Genomic DNA, 19,899 nt, shown 5'->3' on the forward strand with positions numbered 1-19,899 from the left:
AAGGAAATAGGACAAAACATCAACGATCTTTCCTTCTGGGTGCCAATATTATTCTTTGGACTTTTCTGTAGCTTCTGAAGTTTCCAAAAAAGGAATATATTACATATAATTGGGAAGAAAAAAGATTTAAACATAAAAGGCAAAAGAAAGAAAAGCTCCAAGCTCCTGCCTGTCTTGCCAGTGTAATCAGTACACATTCCTCACTTTGTAATCTACAGATTTTTCTAAAAAGGCATAGAATCTCCTAGACTGAGATAAGAAAAGTAAGGCCTGGATCCCCAGAAATTCCCCTCTCAAGGTGAGAGCTGATGGGGTGGGGTTGGAAGGGGGTTGACCAGTGAGATGAAGCCCGAGAATCAGGTCCTGTCTCTTTCCTTCCCTTGACTGTCTTGCAGTAGAGAGGAAAGGGAGACCGGAGCCAGAAGCAGGGGCCTGATGGTGGCACCCATCCAGAATAGCAGCTGTAAGGGACAGGCGGGGTTCCTTTCATCCAGTCCTCTCTTCATCCAGCATAGCCAGAGTCCACTGAATGCCTGCGCTTAGAGGCTATGTGCGGGTGGGGGCCAGGGGGAATGGGCCAGGGTTCTCTATCAGGTGCCCCCCTTTGTGGAGGAGACAGACCCAAAACACAGTGACACGGTGTGGCAAGAGCTATACTAGAGGTATAGAAAATACAGTTTCAACAGGCTTTAGGGAGCTCAGGTGCATGCGGAGTGGTCACTGTGTTCCAGGCATGCTGGACGGTGAAATTAACCAAAGGGACATACACAGATCCCTAGTTTCGTCAGCACCCGAGTGAATGCTTGGCTTTAAGCATGACTGACATCAGGCTTCTCCTGAGTCCCCATTCACATTCTTCCTATAGTAATTAAAACCCAATTCCTCTGATGGGCACCCTCGCAGTTACAATACATTAGTGTGTAGTAACTGTTGGAAGAGGCCCCCGGGGTATTTGTTAAAACTACAGATCCCTCCCAGCCCTCCGTGGAAATTCAGATTCCATAAAGCTAGGGTGGTGTCAGGAGCGTGACAAGTGCCTGCGGGGGGTTCTAATGCAACTGGGTCCCTAACCAGTCACAGGTGAAGTGGGAAGACCATCAAATGTGTAACTAAACTAGACTTCCAGTCAGGTTCTACTATAGCCTAGGTGCGTGACTTTAGGAAAACGAATTAACCTAGCCCTAGGTTTTGTCATTGTGAAATGGAGATAATACATACCTACCTGGCCGAGTGTTATAAAGGGAACACGAGGAGGACGGGGGTGGGAGGGCAGTGAGCACTTACTGAGTTCCTAAAGTAGTCAGGTACTATGTACTAAATGTGTACATTTATATCCATCACACCATGTCATATGCACGGTGCTCTTTTAAGGTAGGCACCAGCCCCATTTTGCAGATGGGAAAACTGAGGTAAAGTAGTTTGGCCAAGATCAACCGGCAGGGCAGGGGTTTGAACCCAGATCTGCCCGGCCTCAGAACCTCTGCCTTGAAGGGGAAATACAGATTTCCTCCTGTGATCAAATGAGCACGAACGCACTTTGTGTTTCATGAAGTTTTATGCTCGTTGAACATATTCTCTCAACTCCTGGAACTCTGGCCAATTATCCTCCAAAGCTTACTTGATTTTTCACTCTTTCCAAGAATTCCCCCCCACCCAGAAGTCTTCATTATTCTAATACAAAGGCCACATAGGATCAGAAGAGGCTGTTCCAGCCCAGGCTGAACAGCCCCTTTCTGAGGGATGTAATATTTTACAAGCTTCTGGAACCACCGCTGTCCCCAAGCTGCCACCAGGTCAAAAAAGAAAAAAAGAAAAAAGAGCACTGCCCAAAGGCTGTTGTTGGTCACGTCCCGGGGCACAATCCTGAGCCAGACACAGCCAGTGAGCAGGCAAAAGCCAGGGAAAGGTGACAGAGAGGCTCCCTCAAGGCGGCTGAGCTTTTGGCAGCGGAAACGGTTTCTAGGTCTGCACCAAGGTCCTGGCACTCAGGAGCCACGGCCCACAGCAGCTGGGCCAGCCGGAGCCCAAGGGCAGCTCAGGAGCCAGGGGGGAAGGAAAGTCCAAAGCCAGTCGGAAGTTCTGGCTTCTCTGCCTCCTGCACGGCTCCCCGCCCAGGGCAGGCGTGCCCACAAGCATGAGGGCCCGAGGAGGAGCAAACTCCTCTACCAGTGCTCATTCTAATAGTGCTAGCTAGAACAGGACCGCAGAATGCTAGAGCAGGAGGGAGCCAAAGGGCGGATCACCCTCGTCTTTCAGTGAGGGAGGGACATATGTAGAGAATGTACCCATCAGTCAGCTCTCACAGGCCCCTGCCCGGCCCTCTCCAACCTACCCACTCCTCAGCTCACACTCTGCTGGCAGCCCCCGTAGCCACTGCTGGCCACAGTCCACCGTACTCACCAGTTTGTGACCTTCCTAAGCCGCTGGGGCATGTGGGGGAGGGGGCACCCCTGCCTCCTGCCCTAACTCTGGACTGTGACAGGGGAGGTGGGTTCCAGACACTCCCCAGGCACAGCAAATACTCTCCTGAGGTGGGTTCTGAGTTCACCCCAGTGCCACAGGCTGCTGTGAGGTCCCCAGGCAGATGAGGCCCAAACCATCTGTTCTTCCTAAGGAGGCAGGCTCCAGGGTAATGGAGTGTGAAAAGACTTTGGAGAGCAAAATGGCCTCAATCGTGCCTGGAAGGTGGGGCAGAGAATAGAGTGGCTTCGCTTCCTCTTGAAGGCACAGTGAGATTCTATAGATAGAAACTACAGGTGCTTGGGAGCCTTGGTTACACACACAAGCCCCAGTTCCGCAGGGCTCTTGTCCCCACAGCAGCTCTCCGTCACTCATGGTCAGCCAGTGCTTCTGGCTGGTTCGTGGGCTTGCTTGGCATCAGGCGTGAAACTCCCACTCTATCAGTTTTCAAGCCGGGAGGCCCAGAACCCAGGAAAAGTCTAGAAGTCCCAACACTGGTGATCTATAGGTCTCCTCGGGGCTCTCTATGGATGCCAGGGTGCCTCAGCACCCTTCATTCAATTGACAACTGTCCCGGCCGAAGCTGGTCTCCAGGCAATCTCTTCAGGAAGAGATCCCTGCCTGGAACAGTTAGTGCTTCCTGTAGGTACAAGTTCTGAAGGCAATGCAAGGAGCTCGTGGAAGAGCAGGAACACAGTCCCCACAGGCATGTCTCCTCTCTGTCAGCTCCCTCACCCAGAGACACCCCAGCAGGGTGTGTTGGAGGAAGCCAGCCCTGCTGGAGTCTGGCTGGAGACCCCGCTGCAGCCCAGAGTGAGTGACACAGTTCTAGAACTGGCTGTTGGCCCAGAGCGGCCCCCGCTGGCCATCCAGGGCAGTGGCTGGGAAGCTGGTGAAGGCCCCACACTGGCCAAGCTAAGATGGCCCTGCCTGGAAGGATCCCCGGCCTCCGTTTCAAACCCTGAAGTGCTTTGGCATTACCAGCTCTGGGAACCCAGACAAGCCATGTGATGAAGGAGATGCTAAGACTCCCCTACCAGCCCCACCGGGCTGTGCTTACATGTGAAAAACAGCACAGGCGTCAGGTGCAAGTAATCACCTGCAACGTGTGTGGGAGGCATGATTTGGTGACTAGCTCTGCTCCAGGCCCTGTTGGGGAGCAAAGAAGAATGATACAGGGCCTCGGCACTCAAGGATTCCTATAACAGTAGGAGTGATGAGTGTCATATGGGAAATAACAAAATGCTGAGCCCTGCAGCTCTGACCCTGAAGAAGGGATAAAGTGGAACTTAAAACCTCTGGAACCTCATGTCCTATACAAAGTGCCTTCTATATGTGTTATTCATTGAATTCTCAGAGAGGATATTATTACTATGCCCATTTCACAGATAAGGAAATTGAAGCTCAGACAGCTTGAGCAACTTGGCCAGAGTTGCACCACTAGTGAGTAGTAGTGAAGGACTTGGAACCCACGAGCCAAGACTCTGTTCATTCTACTCACTGCCTCTCCAAGGCCTGGAGGGTAGCATGGGTGAGAAAGTCAAGAATCGTTGCCCTAGGATTGTCCCAGCTGTAGAAAATCAAAACCTGGCTCTGAGGAAGTATCACCCATTGATTGATTCATTCATTCATTGATTCATTCATTGATTCATTGATTGATTGATTGATTGATTCATTCATTCATTCATTCATTCATTCAACAAACGGCTTTTGAGTGCCAGAGTTATGCACCAGGCACTGGGATGGGCCTGATGAACACAGTCTTCATTTTTCCTTGCTGTTTTACCACCTGGTGGGGAGACAGATGAGTAAAACAAACACAATCGATGTAGGTGCCATGGTAGGAGGCACTCATGGTGAGGAATATCACCCAGCCTGCAGGGTTTGGAGCAAAGACTGGGCCTGAACAATGATGGGAGGGGAAAGAGTGGTTTTAGGAGAGGGAATAAGGACCTAGCATGGCTGCCGTGGAGGGGATGAGGCTCAAAATGGGAGATCTGAGGCTGGAGAAAGCAAGGGAGCCTGGAAGGCTGGTTGTACCTTTGAAAGGTTTGCAGAAGGGGAGAGACTTGTCCATCAGCCTCTTGAGTGTAGGGCCCAGCACAGACAGTGGGAGAGGAGGCAGGAAGGAGCCCAAGGTATAGAGTGCGGGGTGACTGTGAGTAGTGAGTATGCAAGTCTGGGCTTGTCCTTCCCAACATTCCTTTCTCAGATGTACAGTTCCCAGGCCTACCTCGTGTCCAGGATGCAATCTTATCAGGTAGGGGAAGGTAATCAGCATCCCCTTTCCATATAGGGGTCGCATCACCTGCCCAGAGCCACTCATCTCCTTAGGGCTGATCTAAGACGGTGTCATAGTCCCTTGGTGCCACTGCAACAAAATACCACAGACTGGGTAGCTTATAAACAACAGACCTCTAATTCTCACAGTCTGGAGGCTGCAAGTCGAGGATCAGGGAGCCAGCAGGGTCAGGAGATGGCCCTCTTCTGGGTCACAGACTTCTCACCAAGTCCTCACGTGGTGGAAGAGGTGAGGGATCTCTCTGGACTCTCATAAGATCATCAATCCCATTCATGAGGGCTCACCCCTCATGACTTAAGCACATCCCAAAGGCCCCGCCTCCAAATGCCATCACATTGGGCATGAAGATTTCAACATGTGAATTTTGATGTCATGCAAGCATCGAGACCAAAGCCAGCTAGAACCCAGAGCCTCTTGGGACAGATCTGGGAATTGTTCAGAGTGCATCACTCTGTCCTTCCCAAAGGCCGGCCTCATGAGTAAAGATGCAGTTTGGCCTAGGACCTTTCAAGTTTGAAAACCAAAGACCTTATCATATACATAGAGCTTGACTCTTACCACAGAGGATGGACAGTCCCTGGCAGGGCCTGAAGCGCCCCCTGCTCTCTGGGCTGGCTCTGAGGTCTGCTCGAACTTTCCTTCCCAGCAGACAATGGCTCCAAGGGGAGCACAAGAGCCCCTCGGAGGAGCCCAGACAGACAGACATGTCATATTCTGCCCTAGGGGATGGGAGCCATGGTGCCCTTCAGGCCACCCACACCCCAGGCCAGCAGCATCCAAGAGAACTCATGTCCAGCTTGGCATCTGCCCAAAGGCAGCAGCCGCAGGGAGTGTGTGGTGGCCTGTGAATGCAGCCTCCACTTGCCGGGAACGGTGGCCTACTGCCGCCAGAGTAGGGACTTTTGAGAAACACTTGAGTCAACAGCTCTGCCTGAAAATCAGTCCATGCACAGTTTGGTTTCTAGGGGTGTTTGAAAAAAAATGAAAAAAATTTTCCCAGACCCTGAAGTTGCCTCCAGCAGCACATTTCAACGACACCACTTGCTTTCTTTCCTAACAACGTTATTCTGGCTCTTTCTCAGAGGCCAAATCCAAGATCAAATAATGAATAATATTTTCTCCAGGCTTCTAAGTGTGCTCCTACACAGTGCTGATTAAAACAATAATCTGGACCTTTCGGCTAAGTTATATAAAAATCACCAGACAGCTTACAAAAACTATTTCTAAGGTTCAAGAATTAAGACTCGGGGAGAATAGAGCGCATGCTGTCCTTTCATGCATGGCTGAGAAAATAGCCCGGATTTTATACTCTTCCTCTCTTCAACATCATTCAGAGACTAATTGGAACTGTTGGGTTGGGGTGGCTTAGATACGAGCCTCAGAAATGGGGATTAAACAAAATGCCCTTGATCACCTTGGGATACTTTCTGTCTTCCTGGATTTGTGCTAATCCCAATGGTCCTCAATCCAGCTCAGTCATATCCCCTCTGGTTTGCCCTTGGTGCTTGGGTTTCTTCGGGGTGAGCTTTAGAGACAGATTTGCAAACCTCTGCCCCAAATGTGCTTACAAGTGTGCATAGGGCCTTGTCTCATGCCACTGCGCCTGTCTTGTTGTTTTCTCCAAATTAAGGGAACAGAAACTTTCAGGGGCAAAGGTGCAGGATCCTCCAGAAAATGAAGGACTAGAGAATAGAAATGAAACAGATCACAGATAGGGCTGCCGGGACGACTTGTGTGGACGGAGGAGGCTGTGTCTGACCCGCCAGGTGTGACCACTCGTGTTAGGAAGCAGAGTCTGCTGTGGGTTAAGGCGGCATGTTCCGAAGAATTGCTTCTTGTGCTCCCAATAGTCTGATAGTTACATGCCTTTTGTATTTTTTCAAACTCCTTAAATCTTCAGGACATTTTAGACCCGTGGATAGCAGGTCCAAGAAAGCATTCGAGCACATCCCAGTGGCAACTGGGAACGAAGGCATTCGCTTCCCTGGAATGCCAAAGCATCAAGGAGTGTTCTAGACTGAGCAAGTGAACACAGAGCTGGTGGGCAAGGTGTGCTGAGGAAGGAAGCAAATTCTCCAGATGGCCACAAAAATGCCGCTTCTCCCAAAGGCTGCAAGGGCCATTGCCAAAGAACAAAATACAGTAAAAGCTTGGTTTGCAGGTAAATTTTTCTGCAAGTGCTCTGCAAGATGGGCAAACATTTCTAATAAATTTTAACTTGATAAGTGTGGGATGTCTTGCAACGCTAGTCGTATGTGACGCCGCACGTCACACGATCACAATGGAGCCAATGGTTCTTGAAATTCGCTTTGATATACAAGTGCTTTAGATTACAAGCATTTCCGGAACGAATCATGCTCGCAAACCAAGGTTATACTGTACTCTCTCCACCTCCCAGAGGTGGTCTGAGCCCCTGTTTCTGTGGCCACTGCTCCTCCAACCTACCTCAGAAAGGCCTTTAACCTCCCAGACCACTCCACTTCCTTCAGGATCTGCTCGGTTCCCAATGCCACTCAAGTTACAGAATGCATCACACAGGGGTGCCTGGGTGGCTCAGTCACTTAAGCGTCCAACTCTTGATTTCAGCTCAGGTCATGATCTCATGGTTCGTGGCATCGAGCCCTGTGTTGGGCCCCACTCCACACTGACATCATGGAGCCTGCGTGGCTTCTCTCTCTCCCTCTCCCTTTGCCCCTCCCCCACGTGGGCTCTCTTCTCTCAAAATAAATAAACTTAAAAAAAAAAAAGAACGTGGGGTGCCTGGGTGGCTCAGTCGGTTGGGCATCCGACTTCGGCTCAGGTCATGATCTCACGGTTTGTGAGTTCAAGCCCCACATCAAGCTCTGTGCTGACAGCTCAGAACCTGGAGCCTGCTTCTGATCTTGTGTCTCCCCTTCTCTCTGCCCCTCCCCTGCTCATGCTCTGTCTCTCTTTGTCTCTCAAAAATAAATAAATGTTGAAAAAACAATTAAAAAAAAAGAACACATCACACAGATGAGCCTCTGACCACCAGGATAGGTCCTCATCACCAATGCCTGCAACATCCACACTTACTGAAGGGAGAGTGATGAGCCATCCCTGTTTGCCGGGGAACAGGGAGGCTTCCGGGACATGGGACTCTGGGGACAAAAACCGGGAAGGCCCTGGGCAAATCAAGTCAGAATCATCACCCCAAATCTGTAGTTTTTTCTGTTTCTTTAATTGTGGTAAAATATAACATATAACATACAATTACCATTTTAACCATTGCTTTATTTTTTAAAGATTAAAAAAAATTAATGTTTATTTATCTTTGAGAGAGAGAGCAGGCGGGGGAAGGGGCAGAGAGAGAGGGAGAGAGAATTGCAAGCAGGCCCCACGCTGTCAGCTCAGAGTCTGACATGGGGCTTGAACTCAGGAACCATGAGATCATGACCTATGCGAAAGTCAGACACCCAACTGACTGAGCCACCCAGGCGCCCCCCTTTTAACCATTTTTAAGTGCACAACTCATTAGGGACATTCACATTGTTACGCGGTCATCAGCACCATCCATCTCCAGAAGTGCTTCCTTCTCCCCCAACTGAAACTTTGTCCCCATTAAACATTAACTCCTCATTCTTGTATCCGCCCCCCCACCCAGCCCCTGGCAACCCCATTCTGCTTTCTATCTCTGTGAGTCTGACTACTTAGGTCTGTCATGTAAGTGGAATTGTAAAGTACTTGTCTTTTGTGTCTGGCTTCTTTCACTTATATATCATCCTCAAGGTTCATTCGTGCTGTAGCACATGTCCGGATTTCATCTCTTGCTATGGCTGAATAATATGCTGTTGTATGGACAGACCATATTTTGTTTATCTGTCCTCCCGTCGACGGACACATGGGTTGCTTCCCCTATTATGAATAATGCTGCTATAGACACGAGTGTACGAGTATCTGTTCAAGTCCCTGCTTTCAATTCGTGTAGGGATATACCCACAAGAGGCATTACTGGATCATGTGATAACTCCATGCTTACTTTTTGGAGGAACTACCATATTTTTCTCCACATGAGTTTACTGCAGCCTTTGTTTTTATTCCACCCCTCCCAGAGGCAGGAGTCAGCCCCTCTTCCAACTCCCCTGAGACTTGGCTACAGAGACCTCACAGCAGAGCCCTCTCACATTAGGTACTTCTGTGAATTTCCTCGGCTGGCCATCCTACATTCATTGGCTATTGCAGCAGGGCCACCGATTGTCCACCAGCTCCTTCGTGAGCTTCCTCACCCGGTAGGAACACAACCTTTTACCACAATGTGCTGACATTTCTCCCCCTTTCACCAAGTACTATGCCCTAATTACAGGATTACTGGAATTGTAGGCGCTCCTCTGAAAATCCAGCAAATGCCTTTATTCTGCAGGAACAACAGGCCACCCTGGGAAGGGGGATTGGAAATCAGCACGTCCTACAGTTGAGTCTTTGCCAGGGAGAGCATTAAACTCACACTGATAGTTGAGTCACAAGGACCAGGTTTTAGGGCCAGTGTCTCAGTGTCTTTAATAAAGTCTTAAAAGTGGGAAGTTCTGGCCAGTTTCCACATTCTACACCTTGGCCTGGAGAGAAAGAGCTTAAACGGTGAACCTCTTACCTTTGTTTGACTGGCACTATTCAGCTTACTTGGCATATCCCTTATTATCTAATATGCTTCTCATAGTCCTTGAAATAGGCATTATCGCTTTTCTCTAGATGAGGAGACAGAAGTTCAAGGAGAGTTAGTGATTCGCCCAAACCCACACAACTAGTGAGGAGGGGGTTCCACTGGAATCCAGATTCGAACCCCAGATTCTAACCCTTCTACTGCCTCTGGGACCCAGACCACCTCCAGGTAAATGGGAACCATGGGGAGGTCACCAGCTCTGGGGTCTGATGGGCCCCCGGGTGATCCGAGTGCACCTTGCCCAGCCTGGCTGATCCTGAACAGTCCCTTAACTTCCCTGAGTTGGGTTTCCTCGTCCGTGAAACAGATCGAAATACCTATCATCTAGAGCTGTGAGCATATGCGGCGAAATAATCTATATGACCTGCACCTGACAGTATGTGGCAGGAGATGGGGGATGATGTCACTGCTGCCCACGTGCATCTGTGGCAGACAGGAAAGAAAAAGGAAGGAGGGCCTTCATCCCCAGCCCAGACCCTGCTCTGTAACCATGTCACAGCTCTCGTTCGGCACCCTCCTCAGGAGCTGCCATTCTCCTGACGTCCCCTAAACATTTCTGAGAAAGTTTCATTTATCAAAAAGCCTCTTAGCCGTGTGAACCTTGAGGACATTATGCTAAGTGAAATAAGCCAGTCACAAAAGGACAAATTCTGTATGATTCCACTTACATAAGGTACATCGAGGGGTCAAATTCATAGAGACAGAAAGTAGAGTGGGGGTGGGGAGTGGGGTGGGATGTTAGTGTTTAACGGGGACAGAGTTTCAGTTTTACAAGATGAAGAGGTCTCAAGATGGTGATGGCCACAGGTCAATGGGAATGTGCCTGCTGCTACTGAGCTGCACACTTCAAAGTGATTAAGATGGTAAACATTTTGTTATGCGTATTTTATTACGATGAAAAAAATTTCGGGGGGCAAAAATCCTTTTAGCCCTGCACATTTTGCTTAGGTTTTTTTTTTTTTTTTCAGCCATGGGAGCTTATTTCTGTATGGATTTGGTCTGATTCCCAACGGAGTTCCCTCTTCAGTGGGGCCTCAAATTGATATTTAAGGCACAGAGTCACCCTTGGAAAATCCTTTAGTGTGAATAGGTCCAACACCACCGGTTTTCCCTGTGGTGTTGGAACAAACATTGGTTCTCTGTGCCTCAGATGCAGTAGCTGATTTACATGCAGGGGTCATAACAAAACATATACTCTGAGCGACTCCTAAAGCAGGTACTCACACTAAGGCACCCTCAGAACCAGGACCCGCTGGGGAAACAGCAGGTTCCCAGTCCCCTCGTGTTCCTTTGGGCACAACGATGGCCAGAATCCTCAGCCCTGTTGAAAGCGTGGTTTTATTTCTCTTCTTTACTTTATTCAGAGTTGAATGAATCCAAGGTAAATAAGTCTGTGAAGTGACTCCACCAAGGTGGACTTTGTCCAGTCAAAGGGAACAGGACATGTGCCTTCCTGTCACTCCTTTTTTTCCAGCTGACTCTGATGGGATTTCAGTCCTAAATTGTTCTCTGACCTTTGACTGGATCAATTGGCCATAGAAAAGTAGACCTTTTCCTCTACCAGGCACCCCTGCGGGCTGCATCTCACAGACACTCCCGGACACCTGCTCAAGCCTGAAATTCTCCAACTTTAAAGGATCTTTTCAGACCTAAGATCCAACTCCTGGTGACAAAGTTCAAACCTAAAACATGAAGTTCCTATCTTTTCAAAGAGCTCTATCTCCAAATTACAGAATACCCCCAAGGAGAAATGGGGGGGGGGGTTCAATCAAGACCCCAGAAGCAATGAGAGTGAGCGGACACTATCTTTCAGACAAACTTGACCACCATCTGCTTCAGAAGGGTTTTAGACAACACCTGGCCCCGTTCCAGGCATGACTAAGGGCTGCATAACAAATGAATGAATGACCAACTGCCCTGTGATGAACCTGCCATCATTAGTTTGGTGCTCTTCTAAATCAATAGAATTTCTGGTTGGCAATAAATTTGGGTTTTTATGTCCAAGGATTGAGAAGTTAGCTAGTAGACTGGGGGCTATGAACTTTAATACCAATTTCGCCATTAAAAACTTTGCTGATCCCCATGCAAGACTTTTTATCCTGATTTTTCTCATCTACGAAATGGAGAGAAAGGGGATCCATAGAAGTACATTAAAAATGAAAGAAAAAAAAATAAATAAAATGCTTACTGGCGAAGTCACTTACTTTTCTATGAGGGAGGGCACTGGGTTCCAAACCTTAACAGGGGACAAGTGCAAACAGGTGTGTTCACTTGCATAACAACGGAAAGGTTCCCTCTGGGATCTCATGGTTGATTTCTCCAAATCAGTTTGGTTCCAAGCACCAGGCAAAAGGCATAGATGAGCTTGAAGACACAAAAATACTAAAACAAGAACCACTTGCAATTATAGGCAGAGTAAACAGTGAGAAGGAATCAACTATCAGGCAAGTGGGAACAGCTGATAACCTGTCCCAGGGTTGTTAATGGAAAGTGCTCTGTGCTGGGAGCCTGAGGATGTCCTGTGAGCTCCAGCCCCCATCTCTGCCATGGCATAACTGTGACTGAGCAACTCACTGACACCCTTCCAGACTTGAAAAATGCTCATCCAAACTGCCAGCCCTCAGGGCTGGCTGTACTGTCCTGACAAAGTCAGCACGTGAATGGATTTTGGAAACCGTAAGGGTGTTAGACCAGATATCATGAGCCTTTTATTAGTTCACTGAGCACAGAACTAGCTCCATATCAACAATACCTGAAAAGGCAGAACTTCCTTGTCATTAGTTTGGGTTCTGGAATCTGATTGCCTGGGTTTCTCATCTCAGCTCTGCCATTTATGACCTTTGTGATCACATAGTAACTGACTCTGCGAGCTTCTGCCTCTTCATTTCTAAATTGCGGATGATGATGGTGATATTGCTTAGCGGAGTTGTAGTAAAGATTAACTGTAGCATGTTAATATACTTTTTATAGACTGAATCTTTGGGCCCACCCCCCCAGATTCATATGTTGAAGCCCTTACCCGCAGTGTGATGGTATTTGGAGGTGGGCCTTTAGGAGATGGTTAGATTTGAGGACATAAAGGTAGGGGCTCTATCATGAGATTAATGTCCTTATAAAAAGAGAGCAGAGGGGCTCCTGGGTGGCTCAGTCGGTTGAGCGTCTGACTTCGGCTCAGGTCATGATCTCGCAGTTTGTGGGTTCAAGCCCCACCTCAGGCTCTGTGCTGACAGCTCACAGCCTGGAGTCTGCTTCAGATTCTGTGTCTCCCTCTCTCTCTGCCTGTCCCCCACTCACACTCTGTCTCTCTCCTTGAAAAATAAACATTAAAAAAAGAGAGAGAGAGCAGAGCCTTCTTTCTCCATCATGTGAGCATATTGCAAGAAGGTGACCGTCTGCAAGCTGTGCGGGAGGCCCTCAGTAATAACGGAATCAGCCCACCCCTTGATCTTGGACTTCCAGATCTCCAGAACTATGAAAAATAAACATCTATTGGTTAAGCCTTCCAGGCGATGGTAATTTGTAGAGCAGCCTGAGCAGACTAATCCATACCTGAAGAGCTTAGAACAATGCGGTTCATAGTAAGATATTCAACAAACATTAGCATGTTTTTTTTGAAACTTTGTTAAGAAACACTGCAGGCATTGTAAATTGTTTACAGGTTTGCAGAATAATATAACAGTATACCCACCACCGGACATAAGGTATAGAACATTACCAACACAGCGGAAGCCCCCATCTGCCTTTCCCCATCACATTCCTTCCTTCCCACCCAGAGGTAACCATGCTCCTGAATTTGGTATTTGTCACTCCCATGCATTCCATTATACTCTTACTCCATCCGTACGTACCTGTAAACAATGAGACTGCACTTTAAGCCAGGACTGACATGCATCTATTCCAGGATTTAGACATTGAATCTAGCCTAACACAAAGTACTGTTTGGGAAACCCATCTGTCCCCATTTGTCACCTTGCTATGTATATCTTTTCACCTCCTGGAGCAGGGAACGTGCTAATATCTCCAGGTAGACCAACTGATGATGCAAGGTATTAATTAGGTCTCCTATCAGTGGGTCTGTGTTTGTCAGAGACTGTGGAGCTGTAACCCCCAGTCCAGCTCTCTGCTGATGCTCCCTTCCTCCCTTCCAGATGGAGATGCGGCTGCAGGACCAGCAGCTGGCCAGACAGCTCATGCGCCTGCGCAGTGACATCAACAAGCTGAAGATCGAGCAGACCTGTGACCTGCACAGAAGGATGCTCAACGATGCCACCTATGAGCTGGAGGAACGGGACGAGCTGTCTGATCTCTTCTGTGACTCCCCGCTCGCCTCCTCCTTCAGTCTCTCCACACCACTCAAGCTCATTGGAGTCACCAAGATGAACATCAACTCCCGGAGGTTCTCTCTGTGCTGAGAAGCCCTAGAAGGGGGCAGAGGAGCTAGGAGAGAGTGTTCGGGAGGTGGGGAGGGGACATGGGAAAGGAGTTGAGGCTGAGTCACCCTGAGTGGGTCTCCCCAGAGAAAGGGCTTCCCTGTGACTGGTGAACCATGGACCCCCAGACTCCTGGCAGGTGCTCTCTCAGGGGTCCCAGCTTGCTGTGGAACCCAACAACCCTTGACTGTCTGTGACCCCAGTGTTCATCTCCTTCCAGATGTTCAGTGAGACCTGGCTCCCAGGATAATATGTCTCCATCCTCCCCTCACTGACCTACATTCTTGTCTCCCAGAATCACTGGTGCTATGATCTGGGATCCCAGAGGGGACCCCCAAAAGCTGTGATTCTTGCCAAAAGCTTCACCAAGAGCACTGGGCATCCAGGGAGATGAGTAGGTATGTCAGATGAGCCCATCTCCTGTTGCCGTCTTCTAAGTACTGGCTCAAATTCACCCTAAATAGGTGACTCAGCAGCCCTGACAGGGACCCACCAGGAAGGGAAAACCAGAAGGAGTGATGAAGTGGAGCTTGGGAACCCAGGCCCCACAGCTGCAGCCAGTGCCTCCGGTGAGTGGCTGGGCCAGGCTGCTGTCGGTCTTAGACCTTGGCCCTACCAGTGCCATGTAACTTGTTTCTAGCGTGTGCCAGGACACGCCCGTGCAGCTTGAGGGGGGCAAGCACAGATGCCCTCCGTTGCCTGCCCTGGCCACACACACCAATCCCAATCTCCAAAGAGCCCTGTTGCCGCCACCCTGCTCCTCCAGGGGCGTGGCTAAGTGTATAAGGCAAGTCTGTCAGCAGATTTCCCACAACCCAAATTCTCCTGGTGGTGTCACCTCTATGTCCTTCTTGCCCTCCCCAGAAAGACTGGAGGGACCTCAGAAGCTTGCCCTGAGCCTCCTCTGAGATTCTGTGCCTGATTTAAATAACTAATTTTAATTGAATCAGACTGTTACTAATCTGTTGCTAACTTGTTAATAACTGTTTGATTTTTGTCCAAATGGTGATGCCAGTTGGGTAGGTCAAGTCCAGAAGTTAAGGATTTGACTTTAAAAGGTTCTCCCTAACAACAAGCATGGCGATCAGGAAGGTGAGGACTAAGACCTCGACAGGGTAGGAAAGCGAACCTGGTAGAATGCCACGTGGCACGTGTTCTCCCACCAGCGGGGTGGGGGGAGGGGAGGGTTGGCTTTTGACATCATCTGGTCACGCCTTCTTGTTTATAAAGGAGTACAGTGAAGCCAGGAAAGGAAGATGACTTCCCTTAGGTTACACAGCTCTTTAGTGGCTATAGAATATAGACAGGTTTAATCATTATTAATAATGCCTAGACAGATCATTTATTAATGAACTTGAACCCCAAAGATGGTCCTAATGCTTTGCCAAACCCGCAAACTGCCAACCCCTCTACTCTCCACCTCCTTCAGCCCCCATATGTAGCTCTCACTTTGCCATTCAGAATATTTGGGTCAAACTCAGAACAATGGCTGGAAAGTGGACCCACAGAACACATATTACCAATCATAATTCTGTAGTCGAAGTATAGTGTTCTTTCATGTTTCATCTTCCTGTATAGTCTCATCAGGGCCCATTCACACTTATACACATGCGCGTGCACACGCACACACACACACACACACCCTGACCCACATGAAGAAGGTTGTTTTTCTTTTGTGGACGGGCAGTGAGAGGATGTAAATGAATGTTCCCTAATTAGGAAAGAACATGGTCACTTTCTTGTGATTTCAAAGAGCCAGAGGATTTACACTTCCTTCGAAGAAGGTATATCAACATAGCTAAGATTTGTTTTCAGCCTGACTCTCTAAGCAGTGAGGGAAGTCTGAGGCCCAGAGGATTGGTCCACAGAAAAGGCCTCAGTGGAATGCCTGGCCCTTTAGACCAGCTCCCTTCAGGCAGGAAAGGAGGGAGATTTTCTCTACCCCACGCTGTCTCTCCTCAGGGATTATGTACAAACACTGCCAAGCCCTCCAGAGGCATTTTTTCCAGGCTTCTCTGAGATGAGTCCTGGGGATGGTGGGGTAGCGGGCTGGCCCACACCCACTCACCACTCACTCTGGAAGGGCACACAGGTACACATACTCGAACTACGCAGGAAAGCCCATTCCATATTCAGCAAACAATGCCAAATTGCTTTTTTCTTTCTAGAAATCAGTCATTACAGTAATTGAGAAAAATTGGACTCAACTAAAGCTGAGTGATTTTGTTGATTTTGTCAACCCGATTGAATTGGCATCAACTGGGCAATTTAGTTGTTCGGTTAACCTAATGGTCCCTTCCTTGCTTTGTTCTCTGAGAGGAAACCGAGATCAAGGCATACTTTTTTGAATAGGTCTCAGCTCTTTCGCTTAGTTCACCCCAAGAGAATTTTATTTTGGAATAAGGATGGACGAGAAAGAGGAGGGGACCAGAGGGGAAGAGTGGAGGGGGAGAGACCAGGTACATCTCCTTATTCATCATCCAATGTCTGTTAGCTCCCTTATTTTCACAGGGAACACAAATAACTCAACAAGTCAGTTCAGTTTTGTGAAGAGTCTGCCTTGTGGGGGGTCAAGAGATGTCTGTGAATCAGCTGCAGGCCCACCTGTGTCGCCAGCACCCTAGGACAATGCTCTGGCTTACTGTGTGTATACAATACTGTTTGCAGTTTCATTCATTATCTGCCCATCTCTCTGTCGTCCCCGAGGACCCTGGGTGTAAAACGTGCGGTTTCCATCGACACTACTGTGCACGGCACTGTGTGATGCCTTCATGGACTCAGCAGAGATCACAGAGGCCTGGAGAGCCTGGGTAGGCTTGAGCTGGCCTGATCCAGCCCCAGACCTCCTCCCTGTAGCAATACTAAGTGCTATTACATAATCAATGGACAATTTATAATCTTATTTTTTATGATTATTTGTTTCTATATTGCTGTTAGAAGAAGTGAAATAAAAATATTTCAAAAGAGGATACTATGTAAGGAGAAGAAATTTTCTTTCTTTTACCTTGTTCCTATTATAGCAGACACACAAAGAAAGAGAAAGAGAGAAAGGGAAGGGACAGCAGGAGAGAGGGTAGTAGGGTGGGAGGAGAGGAAGGAAGGAAGGAAGGAAGGAAAGAAGGAAGGGAGAGAGGGGGGGAGGGAGGAAGGAAGGGTGGGTGGGTGGATGGATTTGGGATTTACTTTGGAGGTAAAGCCAACCAGACACACTGATAGCTTGGATGCGGCGAGTGAAGGAAACAGAGGAATTAAGAACAGCTCTCTGGCTGGCAGCTGGATGGAGGGGGTGCCATTTACTGAGATGTAGAACACTTTGAGGGGCGCATGATTGGGGCAGAGGGGCGGCCCCAGTAGTTAGGTCTCAGCCATGGTACATTTAAACACCTATTAGAAATCAAGTGGGGAGTGAGTAGGTGGTTGGATAAAGGGACCTTGACTTCAGGAAAAGGCCAATGTTAGAGACATAAATTGGGGGTTCTGGATCTGGGTATTTGGATGATTTTTAGAGCACCATAGCTGGATACATTCTTCAAGGAAGAGAGAGAGGACATAAAAGAAAGGGATTAAGTACAGCATCCTGGGACTCCAACATCTAGAGGTCTGGAGACTGAATGGAAGGTGATGACCAGAGTATGGGGAGAGCAGAAGTGATATTTCAGGTATTCTTCAGCTTCTCCAGGGACACAGCCTGATGCTACATTAGCTGCCCCGTGGCCCCAGCTAAGTGTATGTCTCAAGGACTGGTGACGACAGTCAAAACAGAGGCTTCCAGAGCCTCCTGCCGATCTTAACTATCTTGTTCGGAAAGGGGGTTTTGAACTCTGTTGACGACATTCCTTTTGGCTTCTCAGCAGGAGCAGAAGCATCTCCCTGGTCCTGATTCTATATCAAAGCCACACAGCCTGTGCTTTTGCCAGCTAAGGGAAGAAGGCTGTGGTGGGAGCCTTGGAGGAAGAAGGCAGTGGGGCCAAAGACGGCCCTGCCAGCCCACTCAGGGAGATCACCACCTCAAGCCCTCTGGGATGGGAACCACTCAGGCACACTGATGCTTTCAGACTCGGCTATTTTTAAATACCCTGTTCACAGGCTCAAAGCAAACAGTGATGGAGACAGCCAGGCGGTTGCTGAAGGAAATTGATTCAGGAAAGGAAACCTCAAATGTTTGAGGGCTCTGGAAAGCAGTCCTCCACCACTCACTGCGAGGTGATAAGTTCACTGTGGACATGTCCCTGACTGACAGGGACAGGCACCGGGACTGTGTGGAATTTCCCTGGGAAATAATCCAGCAAGGCCCGGTTCGGCTTCATGTAGTGTATTTCCTAAACCATTTCATCGATCGCTTGTCTTCTCACCTGTTTCTCCACGCTGGGACGGCTAAAGCACTGAGAAAGGCTAACTTGCTGAAGAACATCCCGAGTCCCAAGGGAAACCTGAGTTAGGAAATGACAAGCCGCCCCCCTCATCTCCCTCCTGGAGACTCGCCTTCCTGGGCACCGAAGGGGAGGCCTCCGCCCACTGCACTGTGAGCCTCCCCGGAGGGGGTGCCATGGCTGGGTTCGGGTAGCATGGGTAGCATGGGGCTGGAGGGCAGAAGGAACGCTCTCTGCCCTGTCCTATCTGTACCAGTCAGGCTTTGGGTGGGAAAGTGCAAGTGTCAGCATTCCAGGAAGGGAAGGACCTGATTTGGGAATTGGGGGCTACAGAACCATTGGAAGAATCAGGAAGGCGCCGCTGGGAGACGTGGCTCACGGAGGCCATCTTGAAACTGCGCCGGATTTCCACAAGCTCGGCAGGCACCTTCCGGGGCTTCCTGCAGGGCCTGCGTGGTAACTTTTCTAGAGCCCGTCTCTTCTGCCGGCGCCTACTCTGGAAAGTAACGGCTTCGCATGCTGTCATAGGCTGTGTTGTGTCCCATGTGATTTATGTAGAGATAGGGCCTTTAAAGAGGTAATCAAGGTAAAATGAGGTCACTAGCATAGGCCCCTATCCATAGGACTGGTGTCCTTACCGGAAAGGAACATCAGGACACACACACAAAGGGACATGTCCCCCCATGTGAGGACACAGGGAGAAGGTGGCCATCTGCAAGTCAAGGAGAGAGGCCTCAGGAGAAACCAACCCTGTGGACACCTTGATCCCAGACTTCCAGCCTGCAGCTCTGAGAGACCATACCTGCCGGCTGTTGAAGCCACAAGGCTGTGGGCCTTTGTGTGGCTGGAGCAGACTAAGACCCTTGCTGTTCCTCCATCCCTCCCTCTTCCTACATCCCTGGTTCTTGCAGCTTACTGCCCCCCACCCCTGGAAGTGATTCTGCCCTTATTTCTTTGCTCATATTTCTTTGGCCAGAACAAATCATGTGGCCAAGCCAAGCCTCCAGTGGAGGAGGAAGTGCAAGCTTACCGTGCGCCCAGTGCCGAGGCGAGCCAGAATGTTTTGGAACAAGCTATTAGTGAGCACCCCACCATTCTTCCCCACCTCACCCTGAGTGACCTGCAAAAGCCCATCGCCTGCGGCGCGGCAGACACCTGGGCCAGCAGACCCCAAGGAATGCATCAGACACGCAGGAGGGGGTGAGAAGACAGGACAGCTTCAGCCATATTTTTAGTCTCTTTCTGTTTTTAATATGCTTGAAATGTGCACAATGCATTTGTACAGTGATGTATTGTATGAAGTGTGAACCTGTCGGCGGGGTGGGGGATAGGCACAAAACTTTTTACCGATGGGGCACAACATCAAACAAGCGTGAGACCCAGCCTTAGCCTGCAGAGACAGGTACTGGCTTTATTCTGCTGTCGGACCCTGGGCTGGGCCAGATGGGACTCAGGGATGGATGCTTTTCTTCTGAGAGGTCACACAGGTAGGTCCTATGGCAAATGTCCCTCTGTGGGCACCAGCAACTTTAGTCCTTTGGTAAAAGATACAACATTCCTTCCAGTTGGCTCTGGGCTCTGCTCCCCTTGACCACAGAGCAGAAAACAGGGTGGAAGAGGAAGGGAGAGAGGAAAGGGAGAGGAGGCCAAGAAAGAAAGAAG

The 19,899-nt window shown here is 49.2% G+C and overlaps 1 protein-coding gene across 2 annotated transcripts in view; it reads left to right on the forward strand.

Moving 5' to 3' along the window:
• FAM167A (family with sequence similarity 167 member A) overlaps nucleotides 1–16,841 on the forward strand; it is a 43,094-nt gene extending 26,253 nt beyond the window's left edge. For both annotated transcript variants that reach the window (XM_078445593.2, XM_060653722.3), the window contains one exon: nucleotides 13,586–16,841. In XM_078445593.2, coding sequence (XP_078301719.1) covers nucleotides 13,586–13,849 — 264 coding nt within the window. In that variant the 3' untranslated portion in view covers nucleotides 13,850–16,841. The remainder of the gene's footprint in view (nucleotides 1–13,585) is intronic.
• Nucleotides 16,842–19,899: the final 3,058 nt, after the last annotated feature.

The sequence above is a fragment of the Panthera onca genome, chromosome B1 (genome assembly GCF_046562875.1).
Source record: "Panthera onca isolate mPanOnc1 chromosome B1, mPanOnc1 haplotype 2, whole genome shotgun sequence".
NCBI classification, from domain to species: domain Eukaryota; kingdom Metazoa; phylum Chordata; class Mammalia; order Carnivora; family Felidae; genus Panthera; species Panthera onca.